This window comes from Pollicipes pollicipes, unplaced genomic scaffold (assembly GCF_011947565.3).
Source record: "Pollicipes pollicipes isolate AB1234 unplaced genomic scaffold, Ppol_2.1 Scaffold_7231;HRSCAF=8579_pilon_pilon_pilon, whole genome shotgun sequence".
Classification (NCBI taxonomy): Eukaryota; Metazoa; Arthropoda; class Thecostraca; order Pollicipedomorpha; family Pollicipedidae; genus Pollicipes; species Pollicipes pollicipes.
The window spans coordinates 15,903,380-15,919,958 of record NW_023597034.1 but is presented as its reverse complement, the minus strand read 5'-3'; the positions used below and the strand labels follow the sequence as shown (position 1 = coordinate 15,919,958).

Here is a 16,579-nt window from a genome sequence, read left to right as displayed (position 1 = left end):
TGGAGCCCATTTCCCAGGCAAGGACAAGGCCGGGATCCGTGCTTTGCATTGATCGGGACCCCTGAAATAATGAGATCTGTGTCGCTTAGGGGCCACATTGCCCCACAGAGGGTCCTGTGTCCGCAAGAGACCCGAAGTCGGTCAGGGTAGCATTTGCTGAACAGGGACGGAGACCAGACCCAGAATGCCAGAGGGCCTCTTGCGTTGCATTGCGCTCGTCGACCTCTGACAGTGAAAGTATGATCATTTACGTTGAGAGTCCGCAATGAGATAATGGAAGGTGATGTGCCAGTCAGGGGTCCCATTGCAGAACGGGGAGCTCTCCATCCCATTTCAGCCTGGGGCCCCTTGTGCTGAACTGTGGTTTCTGTTCCAGTTACTGGACACCTGGGTCGATACGGGTTATGTCTTGTCAGTGAGGACCCCTGCGTCGACCCGGGTCTAAATTCCGGGTCAAGAGCTCCAGTGTCAGGCAGGCGACCAATGTACATTCAGGGATTCCCCTGTACCGCCAAAAAGGCAGCCGGTAGGCGCCCCTGGTTGGGACGGAACGACCGTCCATCCCCTGACCGGGAAGCATAACGCGACCCTCGCGATCAATCCACTGGAACTCTTGCCCGGGAAAAGGCAAGGGTTTCCGGAGTATTAAAAAGGGCGGATCAAAATGAGGTCAGAAATGAGAAAAGGCCAACACAAACGAGGACGTTCATCCACGGGTGTTACTGCCTATGCTCTCGGAGTGCCTGCCCCCCCCCCCCCCCCCCCACAATGCTGACTTCAACACGCGCCCGGGTGGCTGGTTGGATACCCTTCGCTCAGTTGGATATTGGATACCCGGACGCGGGGGTCAATTTCCCCCCCCCCCCCGGCATTTCAGAAACTAAGAGCTAGACACCAAATTCACACGGTAGGGTGGCCTGTGCGTGAACTCACTTGGGTCCAAGTTTGAGGCTCGTAGGTCATGAAAAAGCTTGAGGTTCCTAGATCATAACCAAATTGTTCAGTTAAAAAAGCTTGAGGTTCCTAGGTCATGACCAAATTTGACCACGACCATGATCATGTTCGAATAAGGTCAAACAAGGTCAAACTCCAGGTTGGTATCGAAGTGCCCTCAGAACCTGCACACCTGTTCTAAGCAGTTCACATGCTCATTTAAGGTCAGGACCTTGTTTGACGTTTCAAAGGTCATGGTGGCCAACTTCACGCAAGACTGCTGTGAGTTTTGCATTTGAATAAGCGACGAAGATTACGCTACGCGGTATGTCCCCGGTCCAGCCTCGAATCCGCTCACCAGGCCCTGTGGCTGGCAGCACTGGGACGGCCCTGCTCCGGCCAGCGGTCTGCCGGTCCGAGCCGGGCCGGCTCCGAAGCCGCTCACCAGGCCCTGTGACTGGCAGCACTGGGGCGGCCCCGCGCCGGCCAGTGATCTGCCGTTTCGGGTCGGGCCGGCGGGCCACCCCACTCCACTCCAGCCACAGTCCAGTCTGACCCCGTCAGCGGGGGCTCCTGAGCTGTTCTGCACACCTGGCCAGCTCATGTCACGGGCCACACTAACGCCATCGTCTGTGTGTACACCGGTGCGCTGCTCCACCGGACGGTAACAGCCGGTGGCGCTGGCTCGATCACGGGCTATGTATTGATGCTTCACGATGGCCGCCAGTCGCGCGGCACCTTCGCCGGCTGTGAGCCGCCGCTCAGCAGCTCCAGACAATGCACGTATACAGGGGGCCGGTCCGTCGGGCCCGGCCCGCCCAAGGGACGCGCGCGGGAAAAATGGCGCAGCCTTCCCTGGGGCCACCGGCCAGAGGGAACCCGGCCCATGTATCAAAACAGGCCGCCGGTCACAATAGCTATCGACCGGCGCAAACATAACACTGGATGACTGGACGCAGACGCCCGCGCTGCGGTGAGAGATGCCCCGGGCGGGCCGGGTCAGGTCAGGTCAGGTCGGGTCAGGGCGCGGCGCTAGACGACCGGCTCCGTCTGAGGCGCCGCCGACTTGCCCTCGCGTCGCTCCTCCTCACTGAGCCACTCCATCTGAGGACGAGGCGGGTGTGAGGTGTGGGGCGTTGTCGCCGGGCGGCGGGGTGGCGGGCCTCCACGAGAGTGGACACGACGGCGAGGGACGCCCACACACGTGCCAAGAGAAAATGGTGGTAAACACACCGACAAAGACCAAGTCCGGGGCTGCAACAATACAGGAGATAATTGGAGGCGGACGACGTGGATCAACCGCGCACAGCCGAAAATAAAGCGTACCAAAGGCAGGCAAAGAAGCATTTGCTGGAACTGCAAGCTTTCCACTCAATGGAAAACACCACGAAGGAAAAAGTCTCGTCAATCGCCTACCCATCACTGCCATTAGTCCCGAAAGCCCAGCAGTGCACTGAATTACTGTCACTGACAAGACGCGGCCGCTGACTCCCATGAACCGCCGGCGCGACGAGTCACCTTTTTCCTGTTTTGCCGGATGGCGTCCTGCACGCGCTCGAGGGCCATCTTCTCAGTGAGCACGCCGTCCTCGCTGGCGTACGCGGCCGCCTGCCAGGCCACCCCCAGCTTGGCGATCTCGCGGCCCGACAAGCCGGCGGTCATCAGCGCTATCCGGGACACCACGTCGCCGTAGTCGAACTTGTCCACCTTTAGCCGCCTGGCGACGAAGCGCGGCCGGTCAGCGCGGCGGTGGCGGCGGTGGCCGGCACCGTGGTCCACCCACGGGGGCACCGCACACAGCGCCACTGGATGCGGCCAGCTTGGCAGCCGGGGTGCGTACCAGCCAATGCCTCGTGCTGGGGCGTACCGAATGCGACCGGGCCACACAACCGAACGTACCAAAGGCGTCAATGTGGGGACAGAGCGGATGTATCGAAGATATGGCTGGTATGGAACTACTGGATTAGAGCTGGTCCCGTTCTTCATCTTCCTCATTTCAACCACCGCAGATGAACACTGTGATTTGGTATCGCTGCAATTAACCATGCAGCGAAGTACCAGGTAAATCTGAAGGCATGTAACACACGCACGCTGTACCCTATCAAGTAAAACCAGAAGGGTCTCGCTGGAGCGTTCCAGTATGGTAAGCAGGCATAACACAAGTGGCCGCTGAGTTCCGGCAATTGGGGCGCAGCTGGACGCTACACAGACCGCGTGACGCCAGAGCCCAGCCTGCGGCCGCCACCACCCGTCACGTACTTGACGCCCTGCGTGGCTGGCTCCAGGACGAACTTGCGGAAGTACAAGTGCGCCAGCCGCTCGCGCTCCTGTAGGCCAGGCAGCTGGAACTCCACCATCTCGTCCAGCCTGTCGTAACATGGCCGAAGTTAGGGAATCGTTACCACGTCGGTTAGGGGGGGAAACGGCCCCCGCCGGCCGGGCCCGGCCGGACGCGTACTGGCGGCTAGTCGGACGGCCAGAGCATGGGACATTTCTGTGCACAGGAAAAGCTGAATAACAATTAGGTAACAGGTGCCTGATCTCCAAATAAACGGACAGTGTTTCCATGCTCATGATGGTAGTTGCCTGACAAGAACCAGCGGAACCATGTCGCCACGTTAAGTTTGAAAAAGCCAACATGGGTTCCTGGATATATCGGAAAACACAAGCAGCCCTTGTGGACAACAGACCGAAGACAGCCGATTGCATACTAGCACGATCAATTAAGATTACATGAAGCCGGATGCTGAGTGAAACGATTCAAGAAGGTGGGGTTCATCACTGGAACTGTTGTTCATGGACTAGTCACAAGGTTCACCAGAACGTAACCTCTCGCTGACAGCGCGTTCGGACGGGGGTCACCCACCACCTCAACTGCCATTGAAGGCCCGTTGCCCAGTCAGGGTGTGAAGGTCAGCAACTTACCTGCTCATGGCGGTCGAGCCGAACACGTCAACACTCACCCCAATGGCGAAGCCGTTTAACAGAGACCAGCGCTTCTGTTGTCCACGGCTCAGTGGAGCCACTATGCCGTATGCACGGACTCTCTCCGTCCTGCCACTGACTGTCCGCGGCTCAGTGGAGCCACTATGCCGTATGCACGGACTCTCTCTGTCCTGCCACTGACTGTCCGCGGCTCAGTGGAGCCACTATGCCGTATGCACGGACTCTCTCCGTCCTGCCGCTGACTGTCCGCGGCTCAGTGGAGCCACTATGCCGTATGCACGGACTCTCTCCGTCCTGCCACTGACTGTCCGCGGCTCAGTGGAGCCACTATGCCATATGCACGGACTCTCTCTGTCCTGCCGCTGACTGTCCGCGGCTCAGTGGTGCCACTCGGTTGCGTATCTATCCTCCCACTGACTGGCTGCGGCGGGCGCGCCTCTCACCTGTCGTTGATGGCCCAGTCGAACTGTTCGGGCGTGTTGGAGGCCAGCACCAGCATCAGGCGGTCCGACTGGTCGCCGGTGCGGTAGAGGAAGGCGTTGAGGGAGGCGCGCAGCTCCTCGCTGATGTGTTCTGAGCTCCGTTTCCGTAGAAATGCGTCCGCCTCGTCCACGAACATGATCAGACCTGACAACGACAACGTGATCACACCGACGGACACCCATCAAACATGACAACAAAGGACAGCAAGTCTGAATGGTACACGGCGTTCATGCACGCGCAGGGTAACACCGCGGCTACACGGCCGCCGGCGCTCGCACGACAATACGATCCACTTCAAGGACCATGGCGTCAAAGGCCGGGTTGTGACGGTCCCGGGGTTACAACCTTCGGCACTGTCATACCGCCGTGCCGCCGCCGTCTGAGGAGCCCACCAGTCCGCCGTAAGATGACCCCACCAGTCCGCCGTAAGATGACCCCACCAGTCCGCCGTAAGATGACCCCACCAGTCCGCCGTAAGATGACCCCACCAGTCCGCCGTCTGAGGACCCCACCAGTCCGCCGTCTGAGGACCCCACCAGTCCGGCCGTCTGAGGACCCCACCAGTCAGCCGTCTGAGGACCCCACCAGTCCGCCGTCTGAGGACCCCACCAGTCCGCTGTCTGAGGACCCCACCAGTCCGCCGTCTGAGGACCCCACCAGTCCGCTGTCTGAGGACCCCCACCAGTCAGCCGTCTGAGGACCCCACCAGTCCGCTGTCTGAGGACCCCACCAGTCCGCCGTCTGAGGACCCCACCAGTCCGCTGTCTGAGGACCCCCACCAGTCCGCCGTCTGAGGACCCCACCAGTCCGCTGTCTGAGGACCCCCACCAGTCAGCCGTCTGAGGACCCCACCAGTCCGCCGTCTGAGAACCCCACCAGTCCGCCGTCTGAGAACCCCACTAAACCGCCGTAAGATGACCCCACCAGTCCGCCGTCTGAGACCCCCACCAGTCCGCTGTCTGAGGACCCCACCAGTCCGCCGTCTGAGGACCCCACCAGTCCGCTGTCTGAGAACCCCACCAGTCCGCCGTCTGAGGATCGCCACAATCCGCCCTGCCTGCCATCACCGCACCTTTACGTGACGTGTTGGCCCAGTCGAACACCTTGTGGATGGCGGTGACGCCGTCCCGGCCCATGGGCGCCACGTCGCCGCCCGTCAGGATGGCGTAGTCCATGCCGGAAGCCTTGGCCAGCTTCTGCAGGCGCGGGGCACAGGGAGGTCAGCCTCGGCGGTTGCAAGTGATGGGATGGTGACATACACTAGGAATGGGACGGAATGTCGCAGTGAGGATGACACACGCTCGGCCACGTGACGGCCACACCGCCACATAAGCTATGGCGTAACAGGTTTCAGGTAAGGCCTGTTCGAAGCCACTTGCAGAAAACCACACAATCCATGTGGCTTAAGCGATGTCAATGCTCTTTCATACCATTCATGCTTGAAACAGCAGGGAAATTTGTTCAAGCCGCGTATTCAGCTCTGTGATGATGGGACAATACGAAGGCTTCAGTGCCGAATACGTGCGATCCTACAGACAGTCTTGGCAGTCGTCCGATCACACGCAGTAGGGGACCACGACTAACCTTCGCGAACAGCGTTTTTCCTGTGCCTGGGGGCCCGTGGAACAGCAGGTTTCTGTACATGCCACGATTCCTCTTTGTGTTCTTCGTAGTAATGGCAATATCTCTGAAAGTACAAGATGTCGGTGTGAGCGATAAGGTGAGTTGCTTGCTTACCCCAAACTTAATATATGAGCGTCCATGACTGGGAGTTTTTGAGAGCTCCCAAAGATGTAAGGCCCCCGCTCGGCCAAACGCCTGGCCGCCTGCCATGCCGAGCCGGGCGTCCAGGCTAGACTCCCGAGCCAGCGACCTGAGGCGGGCTCTCTGACTGGGCTCCAGCCCGCCAGTGGTGATGAAGCCAAGGCCCACAGACTTGGCTCGGGCGCCACTGACCTGGGGCAGGTCCTCAAACTGGGCTCCAGCTCCAACTCAGCACCACTGATCTCAACTGGGGTTCTGAGACTGGTCTCCAGCACCGCTGACCTAAACTGGGGTTCTGAGACTGGTCTCCACCACCGCTGACCTAAACTGGGGTTCTGAGACCGGTCTCCAGCACCACTGACCTAAACTGGGGTTCTGAGACTGGTCTCCAGCACCGCTGACCTAAACTGGGGTTCTGAGACTAGTCTCCAGCACCACTGACCTAAACTGGGGTTCTGAGACTGGTCTCCAGCACCGCTGATCTAAACTGGGGTTCTGAGACTGGTCTCCAGCACCGCTGACCTAAACTGGGGTTCTGAGACTGGTCTCCAGCACCACTGACCTAAACTGGGGTTCTGAGACTGGTCTCCAGCACCGCTGACCTAAACTGGGGTTCTGAGACTGGTCTCCAGCACCGCTGACCTACACTGGGGTTCTGAGACTGGTCTCCAGCACCGCCGACCTAAACTAGGGTTCTGAGACTGGTCTCCAGCACCGCTGACCTAAACTGGGGTTCTGAGACTGGTCTCCAGCACCGCTGACCTAAACTGGGGTTCTGAGACTGGTCTCCAGCACCGCTGACCTAAACTGGCGTCTTCAGACTGGACTACAGCACCACTGACCTCAGCCGAGCCTCCAGATTGGGCTCCAGCACCACGCCGGCCAGAGCGTCCGTCTCACTCTTCTGCAGACGGGTCCGCAGAGTCGACCACGGGTGCCGCAGCGTGTCGAACAGCGAGAAGCGCGAGGTCTCGCGCACCAGCGACGGCTTGCCTGACGGCGGACGACTGGGGTCAGACGGCGGGTTAATCCGCTCCCCATTCGTACAGCGAATACTGACCGATGCCGACGGCACAGGCAGAGAACAGGGATCAACCAGAACTGCCCGACGGACAGCTTCATACCATGGGAAAGGCGAGAAAAAATGAGCGTCGCATTCCTCCCAATCAAGACAGCCGCGATTGCCAGCGGGACGCATTTTACGCCGCGGGACGAGCGAGGCGGCAATGTCACCATTGCCCACTCTCCTCGTGCAATTGACTCGTAAAATTGCCACATGGGAACGCAGTAATTCTGACAACCAATTCTGGAAAGCATACTTTCATGAGAATGTAAAAGGAGGATGTTTACTGACACGACATTCGGGCGATATATCGCACATCAGAGAACACAGCTGGACAATCCACTGGCCATGAGGCGGCTCAGGGCTGGCAATTTCAGTTGTGCAATTCAACACATCTGCAATGACTGACGGCTTTACAATTGCGACTAACAACTGATCACCCTGGAAAAATCCTTCGGGAGGGGGGTGGGGGGCAAATCGACCCGCACCCGAGAGCGTATTAAAGAATTGCACTTCCTGTTGCTGACAACTACATTAACCCTCGACCCGCCGTTCCAGACTTTGGCTTCTAGAGAGCGTGACGGCCCAGCCGGGTAGGGCTTACAGGGGCTTTGCCCATAATAACCTGACAACCGTTGGATCCTCATACAGGGGTCAGAAGTCAGAATGCAGCGGTCGGAGCACGGCGGACCCTGAAACCCCAGGTGAATCCACCGCACCGAGACCTAACTGATACTTACCAGCACTAATTCTTCCAACCCCAGGGTCGGCCAACAGTGAACGTTCAAACCTGCCATAAAGAAGCCACAAAGGGACACCACCTACATTCGGAACGACGTACGCCCCGCCAAAACATCCATCCAACCCCAACCGGCGAGCTGCTCCGGGGCCCGCCGTCTGTGCGCCAGCAGAGAGGCGCTCAGCTCGGTCCCCGTCACCCGCCCACTGACCGAGCCGACTCTCGACGTAGCGGGCAGCGACCGAGACGCCGCCGCGCGCTGTGTAGACGCCGAGCGCCAGCAGCGAGACGCCGCCGGCGGCCGCTGCCACCTTGTCCCAGTCGCTGAGGAAGGCCGAGGCGCCCTCGCCGAGCACGGCACCGGCCGTCCTGCCGGGCACGGCGCGGTCAGGCGACGGTCGGGCCAGCGGGCTGGAGACTGGAAGGTCCGCACGCAGGGACAGTGTACGCCACAACACTTCAGCAGAGCAGGCCACTGTTGGGGGTCACCGTCCACCCAATGAAGGGCACATCTGTTACAGAAGCAATGCCCACGGGGTACACCAAAAAGTTCGTTAACAGATAAACAAACACAAGGTAATGACGAGAGCGGAGCGTTTTTTCTTCTTCAGTATATTGTGGGGGCTATCCGGCAAACGATCCGGATGAAATCTAGCACCTGAGCTGCTTTAAAGTATTTATAAGGACTCGGCTCTATTTTGATGCTATCCAAATTGAAAATGCACGTCCATGACCGCAAATTCTTCATTTAAGACCAACACATGAGTGAATCATCATACGTAACGGCAACTTTTGCACACGAAATCGTCCCCACCGAAGCATATTTGCACCAAGCGAACGCTACTCCAAGCGACTGTATCTAACAGGGCTTAGCCCATCAAAAGATCACAAGTCACGGCCAGGGCACGCGAGCGACCGTGACGCACTTGATGGAGTTGAGCACGGTGTCGCGCTTTTCGGCGGCGCGCACGCGGATCTGCTCCAGCGTCAAGTCCTGGTTGTCGCGCTCCATGCGCGCGCGCGCCGCCATCTCCGCCTCGATCTTCTTCATGTCAGACTTGTGCCGCAGGTCCATCTCGTACTCCAGCGTGGCTAAGACGGGGGAGGAGTCACGGCTACGTCACACGTCCCGTCCCACGCCGGTAAACGACGACCGGTACATACGGACGGGTCGACACACAGAGTCATGTAGTTATTGCGAAAAACGGAAGCATTCTGTGTCGCTGTAAGCCACGAGTTAGGGTACATGGTTGCGTAATTTAATGGTTGCATGTCTCTTCCCTTCGGTCGCAGCAAATCACACGATAAAATACTCTAGATAATATCATCATGGTCTGCTTCCTAGTGGATTACAGGCGTTGCTGTGAGTCGGACAGGGTTAGAATTCTCAACTATCTCAGGACCATACTTTCATGTATATCGTGCCGCTGGCCTCGTGCCTAAGCCTGCTCCCTTTGAGACATCTTTCCCTTGCAGCAAACTGCATGCAGCTTTGGCTTGAAGTTCTAAGCGCCAAGAATACCAGCCTCCACGCATAAATGGTCACTGCCGGGCCGGGTGGCTCAAGTCTAAAACTTGACCTCTCTTCAAGCAAGGCGAACTTTGCCTTTAGCCTGGCTCACCACAACAACCAGTTTCTATGACAAGTCCCGTTTATGACGTCATGCATGTCATAAACAGGAAGTAACCATTTGGAGATGACTGCATCTAGGACGCTCAGATCTCTTATCTTAACCAAATAATGCATTGAATAGTAGTTCAGTAATCGACACACGAGCACACTACAGTCCGCGGAGTTACTAGGAGAGGATCACGACCATCAAATTGCAATCCTTTCTCACATTTCCGAAGGGCCTCCTGCTTTTGTACGGACTCTTCCTGCTTCCGAAGATTCTCTTCATTCATCCGATGTTGCTGGATAAGCTGATCCTCCGACCTGCAAATGGATCACGAAGTTAGGGGCGTACCGCACAACCGCACAACGTTAGGAACATACCTCTTTATCAGGCCCACCAAACTATAATATAATTGTGCACTGTGGAATCTGCACATCCAACTTCCACTAAGCACAATATAACTCACAACATGCTCCATAGGGCTCGAAACAGCTCACCAAGCAGTGAGAAGGAAAGAAAGAGCATAAACAGAATACGGACTTCGCTGTTGGACAATGGATATTGTCCGCGACTTTTAGGTGGAATGCTGGAAAAAGTAAAAACAATCTAGAGCGCGTTGGGGGATGGGCGGTAGGAGTCGGGAGCACGCCCTCTCGGCTGACGGATTCTTAATGCTACCATACATAGATGAACACTTGCTTTGGAAAATCAAATACATCGTTAGAAAAGCAAAACTGCGCGTACGCATAGCGTGAAAGAACAATAAGCTAAAAGTCTCTCATGAAATCTTCTATCTCGAAGCCTAAGTGCCCGGGTGGCAATAGATATCATTTATGCAAGTCTGGGTTTCAAAGGGTCTGCACGGAAAAAGTGGTTCACGACAATAACTGTAACCTGTGTGAAAAACATGTGAGGGCCATAATCTATGTTAGGGAGTCTATGCGCCCTACTCCTCTGATATGTAATGAACACCTGCGAAACGCTAAAAACAAAACAGGGAATGCTCCTTTCGCTGACCATTTTGTTGGCAAACACGCTCGGGCTGAAATCGAGGGAGGTATGGGTCATATGCCCCTTCCAGAGCTCAAAGCCACCTACAGAGCATAGGACCACCCAGACAGGAAAACAGGTTAATCTTTTCTTGTAAGAAGTCGGCGACCAATCCTTAGCGTACAAGGCTCATCATGGCCGATTACGCGAACGTGATATGTGCCTTGATGTGTGATGTGTGCTAGCTTAAAATCGTTTACATGTATGAAGAATGCCTAACGCGTGATGCGCGATGCCTGTTTAGAAATGGTTTTCATTATAATTGACGCGTGATGAGTGATGCCCGTTTAGTTGAACTCACATGCTTGAATGAATCGTGATGCGTGATGCCTGTTCCCTTGAATTCGTTTGGACGTACACGTACTTTTTGCGTTTTCTAATTCTGAGATATACACTGCATTGTAACAATGGCTGGTAATCGCTACTTCTTTAATGTCCTGAATGTTAGTGTCCTGTACAAACTGTGGCTCGCTGTTAAAAAAAAACTGAAATCGAGTAAGATCGGTGGCAGGCAATTTTGAATTCAGTTGCTATTATTTTTGATAAAAGCATGTTGCCGAAATATCACCGCACCTTTATCTCCATTGTGCTGGTTTTTTATTTGCCCGGAGAATAAAGCTATCACTACTGTTTTATCTAGGCATGCATTATGCATGGCAGTTTAGATGGGAGAATGCATCGACAAGAAAGCCCTCGCTAAACACGCCATCACATGTGGGAAGGGTGGGTAGCGTGGGCTGGAGTGGGGAAGAGGAGTCAATTTCACCCGTACTTTTCAAAATAACTCCCAAAGATGTTTCACAAAAGCTTCCACAATTCTGTCATAACTTCGGAACGGCACGGTGTAGCCGCGTCAAACTTTTTGTAGGCGTAGGTAAAGGAATAGCCAATCTTTGGAAATAGTAGAAATCCATAGTATCCAATCAATAAATAGTATCCAAATAGTATCCAATCCAATAGTATAAATCCAAACTATATATCCCTAGTTAGATCGCTGACCTATAGCAAATCAAAATCAGGCCGTGGCTGTCGGCGAAGGCAATTCCTAGAAAACCGTACAATCTAGTGCGCCAATGTACTAGAGTACTAGACAATGTCATACAACTTTCAGGTCATTTCTTACAAAACTAGACAATCGAAAGCATAGTTACTACTAATTTCACAGACCTTGGGTCAGATGTGAGGTCAGATCGACGTAAAATCCGAACCGGGGTAGCGGGCGTGGTCTACCCTCGAACAGACCCTATGGTCTGGTGACCCACCCCGAGGGCACGGCCTCGCTCTGGGCCACCGGAGCCGTCCTCCGATCGCCGGGACCAAGACGTCAGGATAAGCTCGTCGCATGCATACGCGCTACATAGGGCTTCCTGACCACAGAGGCGTGGCCAGGATTGTCCTGTAAGCGCTCCGATAAGTGAAACCCATGACATGTATAGTGTGCAGTGAGTACAGCGTGCAGTGGTGCAGCGTGCGGTGGACATTGCTGTGTTTCCATGCAGCCAAACGAAAAGTGCCCCGTGATGAGGTATCATAAGTATGCAAACAGTAAACAGCCACCCAACCTCACTAAATACAATCCACCTCAGAGCTGTGAAAGCTTTTAACTCCAATTAAAATTGTTTGTCCTTCACACCACACGGCCGTGTCACAATCGGCTACCAAAACGTGGTATAAGCTGGCGTGCGTTGTCCCAGCTAGGTAATCGTCAGCTTGATAACAAAATACCACAGAACATCATCCATTCCAATAACACAGAACATCATTATGGTTCCCGTTTCATACATCACCTTGCACTGGTTACCCGTCGTGCCAGCAACATGCCCCAGAGAGCTCCACGCCCCCCCCCCCCCCCCCCCCCCCCCCCCCCAGCAGCGCAATCGCACGTGCAGATATTTTAGCCGAGCCATGCTATCCAGCTCGTGGTCATTTCTAACCCACCAGCGCATCAGTCCCCCGCCACCCTACTCCCGGCTACCGTCAACGTTTTCTATACACCTAATAATTTGGAATGGTTTGCACAGGTAGATTTGGGTTCGAAATATGTCGTGGCGTAGCTTGCTGCGTGTGCCTTACACTCACTACCCAAGTCATACGGATCGAGCTCATTAAGTAATTAGCCTCCAGCCTTTTTACCAGACCGGACTGCGGAGGGTTTTGTGTGCTCAACGGTGCTAAAATAAGAGCGCCCGTGTCGGGCTGTCCCCCCTGGCTAGCTGACAACTAACTTCCCCGTTGAATGGACGCATATAACGCGCCCATTGCGTTATTGATAGCCAGTGCGACCCAGTAACGAGTCCAGCCTGGTTGCCCTTGACGACGGCAGCGGCCCGCACTCCGTGCTCCGAGACCAGCGCCACCGGCTCGCGGCCGTCGTCAGTCACCTCTTCCTGGAGAGCTGGTCCTTGGTACTGAGCGCGCTGCTGGTGCTGCTGGTCTCCTCGGCCAGCAGCTTGCGGCGCTCCTCGCCCTGCGCGCGCACCTGCTCCACTTTGGCCTGCTCGATGTGAGCCTCGTACTCCTTGATGCGCGACTGCTGCTCCAGCTGGCGTGTCTGCTCCTGCTGCTTGGTCACCGACAGGATCTCGCGCGCGTTTGCTGCCAGGAACGTAGCTCGTTAGATGCATTAGCCATACAAAGAAACAAAAACGTGCAGTTGCAAATAAAAATGACAGTTTTCACAAACATATTCCTATTGTCAACAACGGTGCAGCAAAACTGATAGATATGCTTCGACAACAATGGGATATTTTTGTGCAAAATTACATCGCTTCCTTCAATAAACTCTGCAAAGAAAACAACATTGGAAACCACATCGTGCACAGTAGCAAGGCTACCAGGCAAGCTGGAAGGAACCTGACACGAGAGTCAACAGTAGTTAGCTAGCCACAGTTACGTGAAATACGGAAGCTCCGGGTCAATCCCCACGCGGGATATCCACATTTGAATTACACTTATAAGGTGGTAAAACATAAATCACATGTAACGACCGGTATGTTTGCTGGCAAAACGACGCAGAGGATGTTTCTCGATGTGTTGGCATGCGTGGTTTTAATTCCATTTGTGGGCCCAAAATCAACCTCATGTCCGAGGAAATAAGCTCATGGCTCATGACAACTAGGAAATAGTTTGCTCGAATTTCGTCTCGCGCTGTCATTCAGTCGTCCGTCTGAAAGCCGTCGCGTTCTTTTGACTTTAACCAATACTGCTGCGTTGAAATGCAACTGGTCCTGGTCATGTTTCGTTGAAATGCAACTGGTCCTGGTCATGTTTTGTTGAAATGCAACTGGTCCTGGTCATGTTTCGTTGAAATGCAACTGGTCCTGGTCATGTTTCGTTGAAATGCAACTGGTCCTGGTCATGTTTCGTTGAAATGCAACTGGTCCTGGTCATGTTTTGTTGAACATGCAACTGGTCCCTGGTCATGTTTTGTTGAAATGCAACTGGTCCTGGTCATGTTTTGTTGAAATGCAACTGGTCCTGGTCATGCTTCGTTCAGTTACCCAAAATGCTTACTTAGGCCCCAACCATGCCAGGCCCTTTACACGAGGAACGAAATCCAAAGACAAAATATCTTTGCGATGCCCAGTCGTCTGGGCCGCCTGTGGGTATATCCTGGTCTCAGCACTTGCGGGTTCCAGTTGACAACCTTCGGCCGTATCGGGGGAATTTACGATGAGAAAACCCTTCACAGATCATGGCGCGTCCCTTCGCAGCCCCAGTCAAAACCATGTCCACATGATGACTCCCCTCGCGGTGTCCGGGCTCTCCGAGAATTTTGAGGCACCTGGATGACTTCGCACCCCGAGCTATCTCGAGATATCGTGGCCACGTCAAAAACATGGACCGGATCCCCCGAATGGGCCTTCAGATACCGTAGGTCGTTGGGTGCTCTAAAAGGGTGAACATTCTATACAGTTATTCACGTCCGTTTTCCGTGACCCATAAAACTGATCAGTAGGGAAACAATAAAATATAATAGGGATACAAAAAAAAAACAAACAATAGGGATACAAATCCACAGAGATAAAAGTCGGACCTGAACAAAGTCGATGAACCACAACCGAACATGATACAAGTTGACGGGGATAACATTGGAAAAGGAAAAGTCCAAACGGGAAGTTCACAGGGATAACAGTAGAAAAGGCATATGTCGAAAGATATGTCGAAGATATAGATATGTCGAAGGGTGAATGGATAGATATGGATATGTCGAAGGGTGAACATTCTATACAGTTATTCACGTCCGTTTTCTGTGACCCATAAAACTGATCGTCTCGAGCCACATTTTGATGCGTTACGGTCTCTTACAGCAATACGACGGCCTCCTCTTTACTACCCACGCCGGGCCCAGTTCGCCTTTATCATCGAAATGATAAAGGCGAACTGGGAGGCAAATCATCAGGATTTGAAATTTGTTGTAAAATGCAGATTACGCTGTGGCTACGGGCATAGAGATGAGACTGGATGGGAGGCGAGGGGAGCACATGGGACCAGATCACAACAAGAGGCACGGGCCAGAAGAGTTCGGATGAGACTGGATCGGACGGCACCTGACGGCACCACACGGGACCAGATCACAACAAGAGGCACGGGCCAGAAGAGTTCGGGTGAGGCCGGATCGGACGGCACCTGACGGCACCAGACGGGACCAGATCACAACAAGAGGCCCAGGCCAGAAGAGTTCGGATGAGGCTGGATCGGACGGCACCTGACGGCACCACACGGGACCAGATCACAACAAGAGGCCCGGGCCAGAAGAGTTCGGATGAGGCTGGATCGGACGGCACCTGACGGCACCACACGGGACCGCGCGTGACCGGACGCGATCAGGCGGCATCGCACGTCACCGGGCGTGATCGAAACGTACCAGAGGAGACAGAATGGGATCAACGGGACCAGACGGAACCATACAAGAGCAGATGGAACCGGACGAAACAGGACGAGATCAGGCGGGAATGGACGGAGCATGATGCCACTGAATGGGGCGGGACGGGACCACACAAATCTTAAGGTAACCTTCGGAGAGCGCTGCTCCCTAAGGCACTGAATACGACGCCAAAATAACGGTCTCAACAGCTTCGCAGCATCACCTGGCTCTCGTCGGCTGCGCGATGGTGCGGGACTCTTGTATCCCCGGCGCTTTACGTCGGGGGGAGGGAGGAGAGCGGGGTACGCAGGGCGGCCGCAGGACAACATACTGCATCTGTTGGGTGACTGTGTCCATTGTGTGGGCCCGTTCCAGACACAAAACTATGATGCTTGATGCCTGTGAGGAAGGCCATCAGCTTTCTGGTTATTCTGCCCGGGGCGTAGTTTCGCAAAATGACTGGGGGGGGGGGGGGGGAGGAGAACGGACAGGGGACAATGACGCAACCTTCTTCAGAACGCCGACAAATGGGTTTCTCCCGGATTCAACCGTTCTTTAAAAAAAAAAAATTGGGGTAGGGGACAACAGCCCCGCCCAAATGAATATGAAACCACAGCGGTGTTCGGCATTATGAGTTCGGATTCCTAAGCCGAGTTATCGGCCTTTTAATATGCCAGGAGGCACCGCTAAACGACGTGATAGAACACACGCTGATTATGCTGTCCGCGCTCGGCGTTTCGGGCCGTTGCTTCTGATAATAAGTGTCCTAATGTACAGTAAGTGTACCTCATGGACTTTCTGCCGGCTTTTGCCTATTCGGACTTCCGTCTTTGACTTTTCTATTTTTGCTTTTCCCTATCGACTCTAATTCCTCTAAACTTTTATTTCTGAGGCTTTTCAACTGTTTAAGCTGTAAATGTTTGATTGGACTTCAATCCCCGTCAACTTTTTGTTGTTCGTCCTTATCAAATACAACTTTTATTCCTGCTAACTTCGTGCCCTTCGGCTTTTATCCTAGTCGGCTCTTATTCCTGTCACCTTTTTCCATTCGAATTTTTGTCACCGCTGAAGTTCGATCAGTTCGATCTATCATCAGCACGTTTGTCGGCACCAATCAC

At 54.5% G+C, this 16,579-nt stretch overlaps 1 protein-coding gene across 1 annotated transcript; it reads right to left on the bottom strand.

Annotated features, from left to right (window-relative positions):
• Window positions 1-1,754: 1,754 nt before the first annotated feature.
• Window positions 1,755-14,323, bottom strand: LOC119109770 (ATPase family AAA domain-containing protein 3A homolog). Its single transcript, XM_037233523.1, has 12 exons — window positions 14,266-14,323; window positions 12,976-13,189; window positions 9,770-9,864; window positions 8,855-9,020; window positions 8,140-8,297; window positions 6,969-7,119; window positions 5,947-6,049; window positions 5,435-5,558; window positions 4,323-4,506; window positions 3,193-3,300; window positions 2,452-2,650; window positions 1,755-2,037 (listed from the first exon to the last, which is right to left on the bottom strand). Exons 1-12 carry the CDS (start codon window positions 14,321-14,323, stop codon window positions 1,966-1,968), a joined length of 1,632 nt encoding a protein of 543 aa, XP_037089418.1. The 3' UTR covers window positions 1,755-1,965.
• Window positions 14,324-16,579: the final 2,256 nt, after the last annotated feature.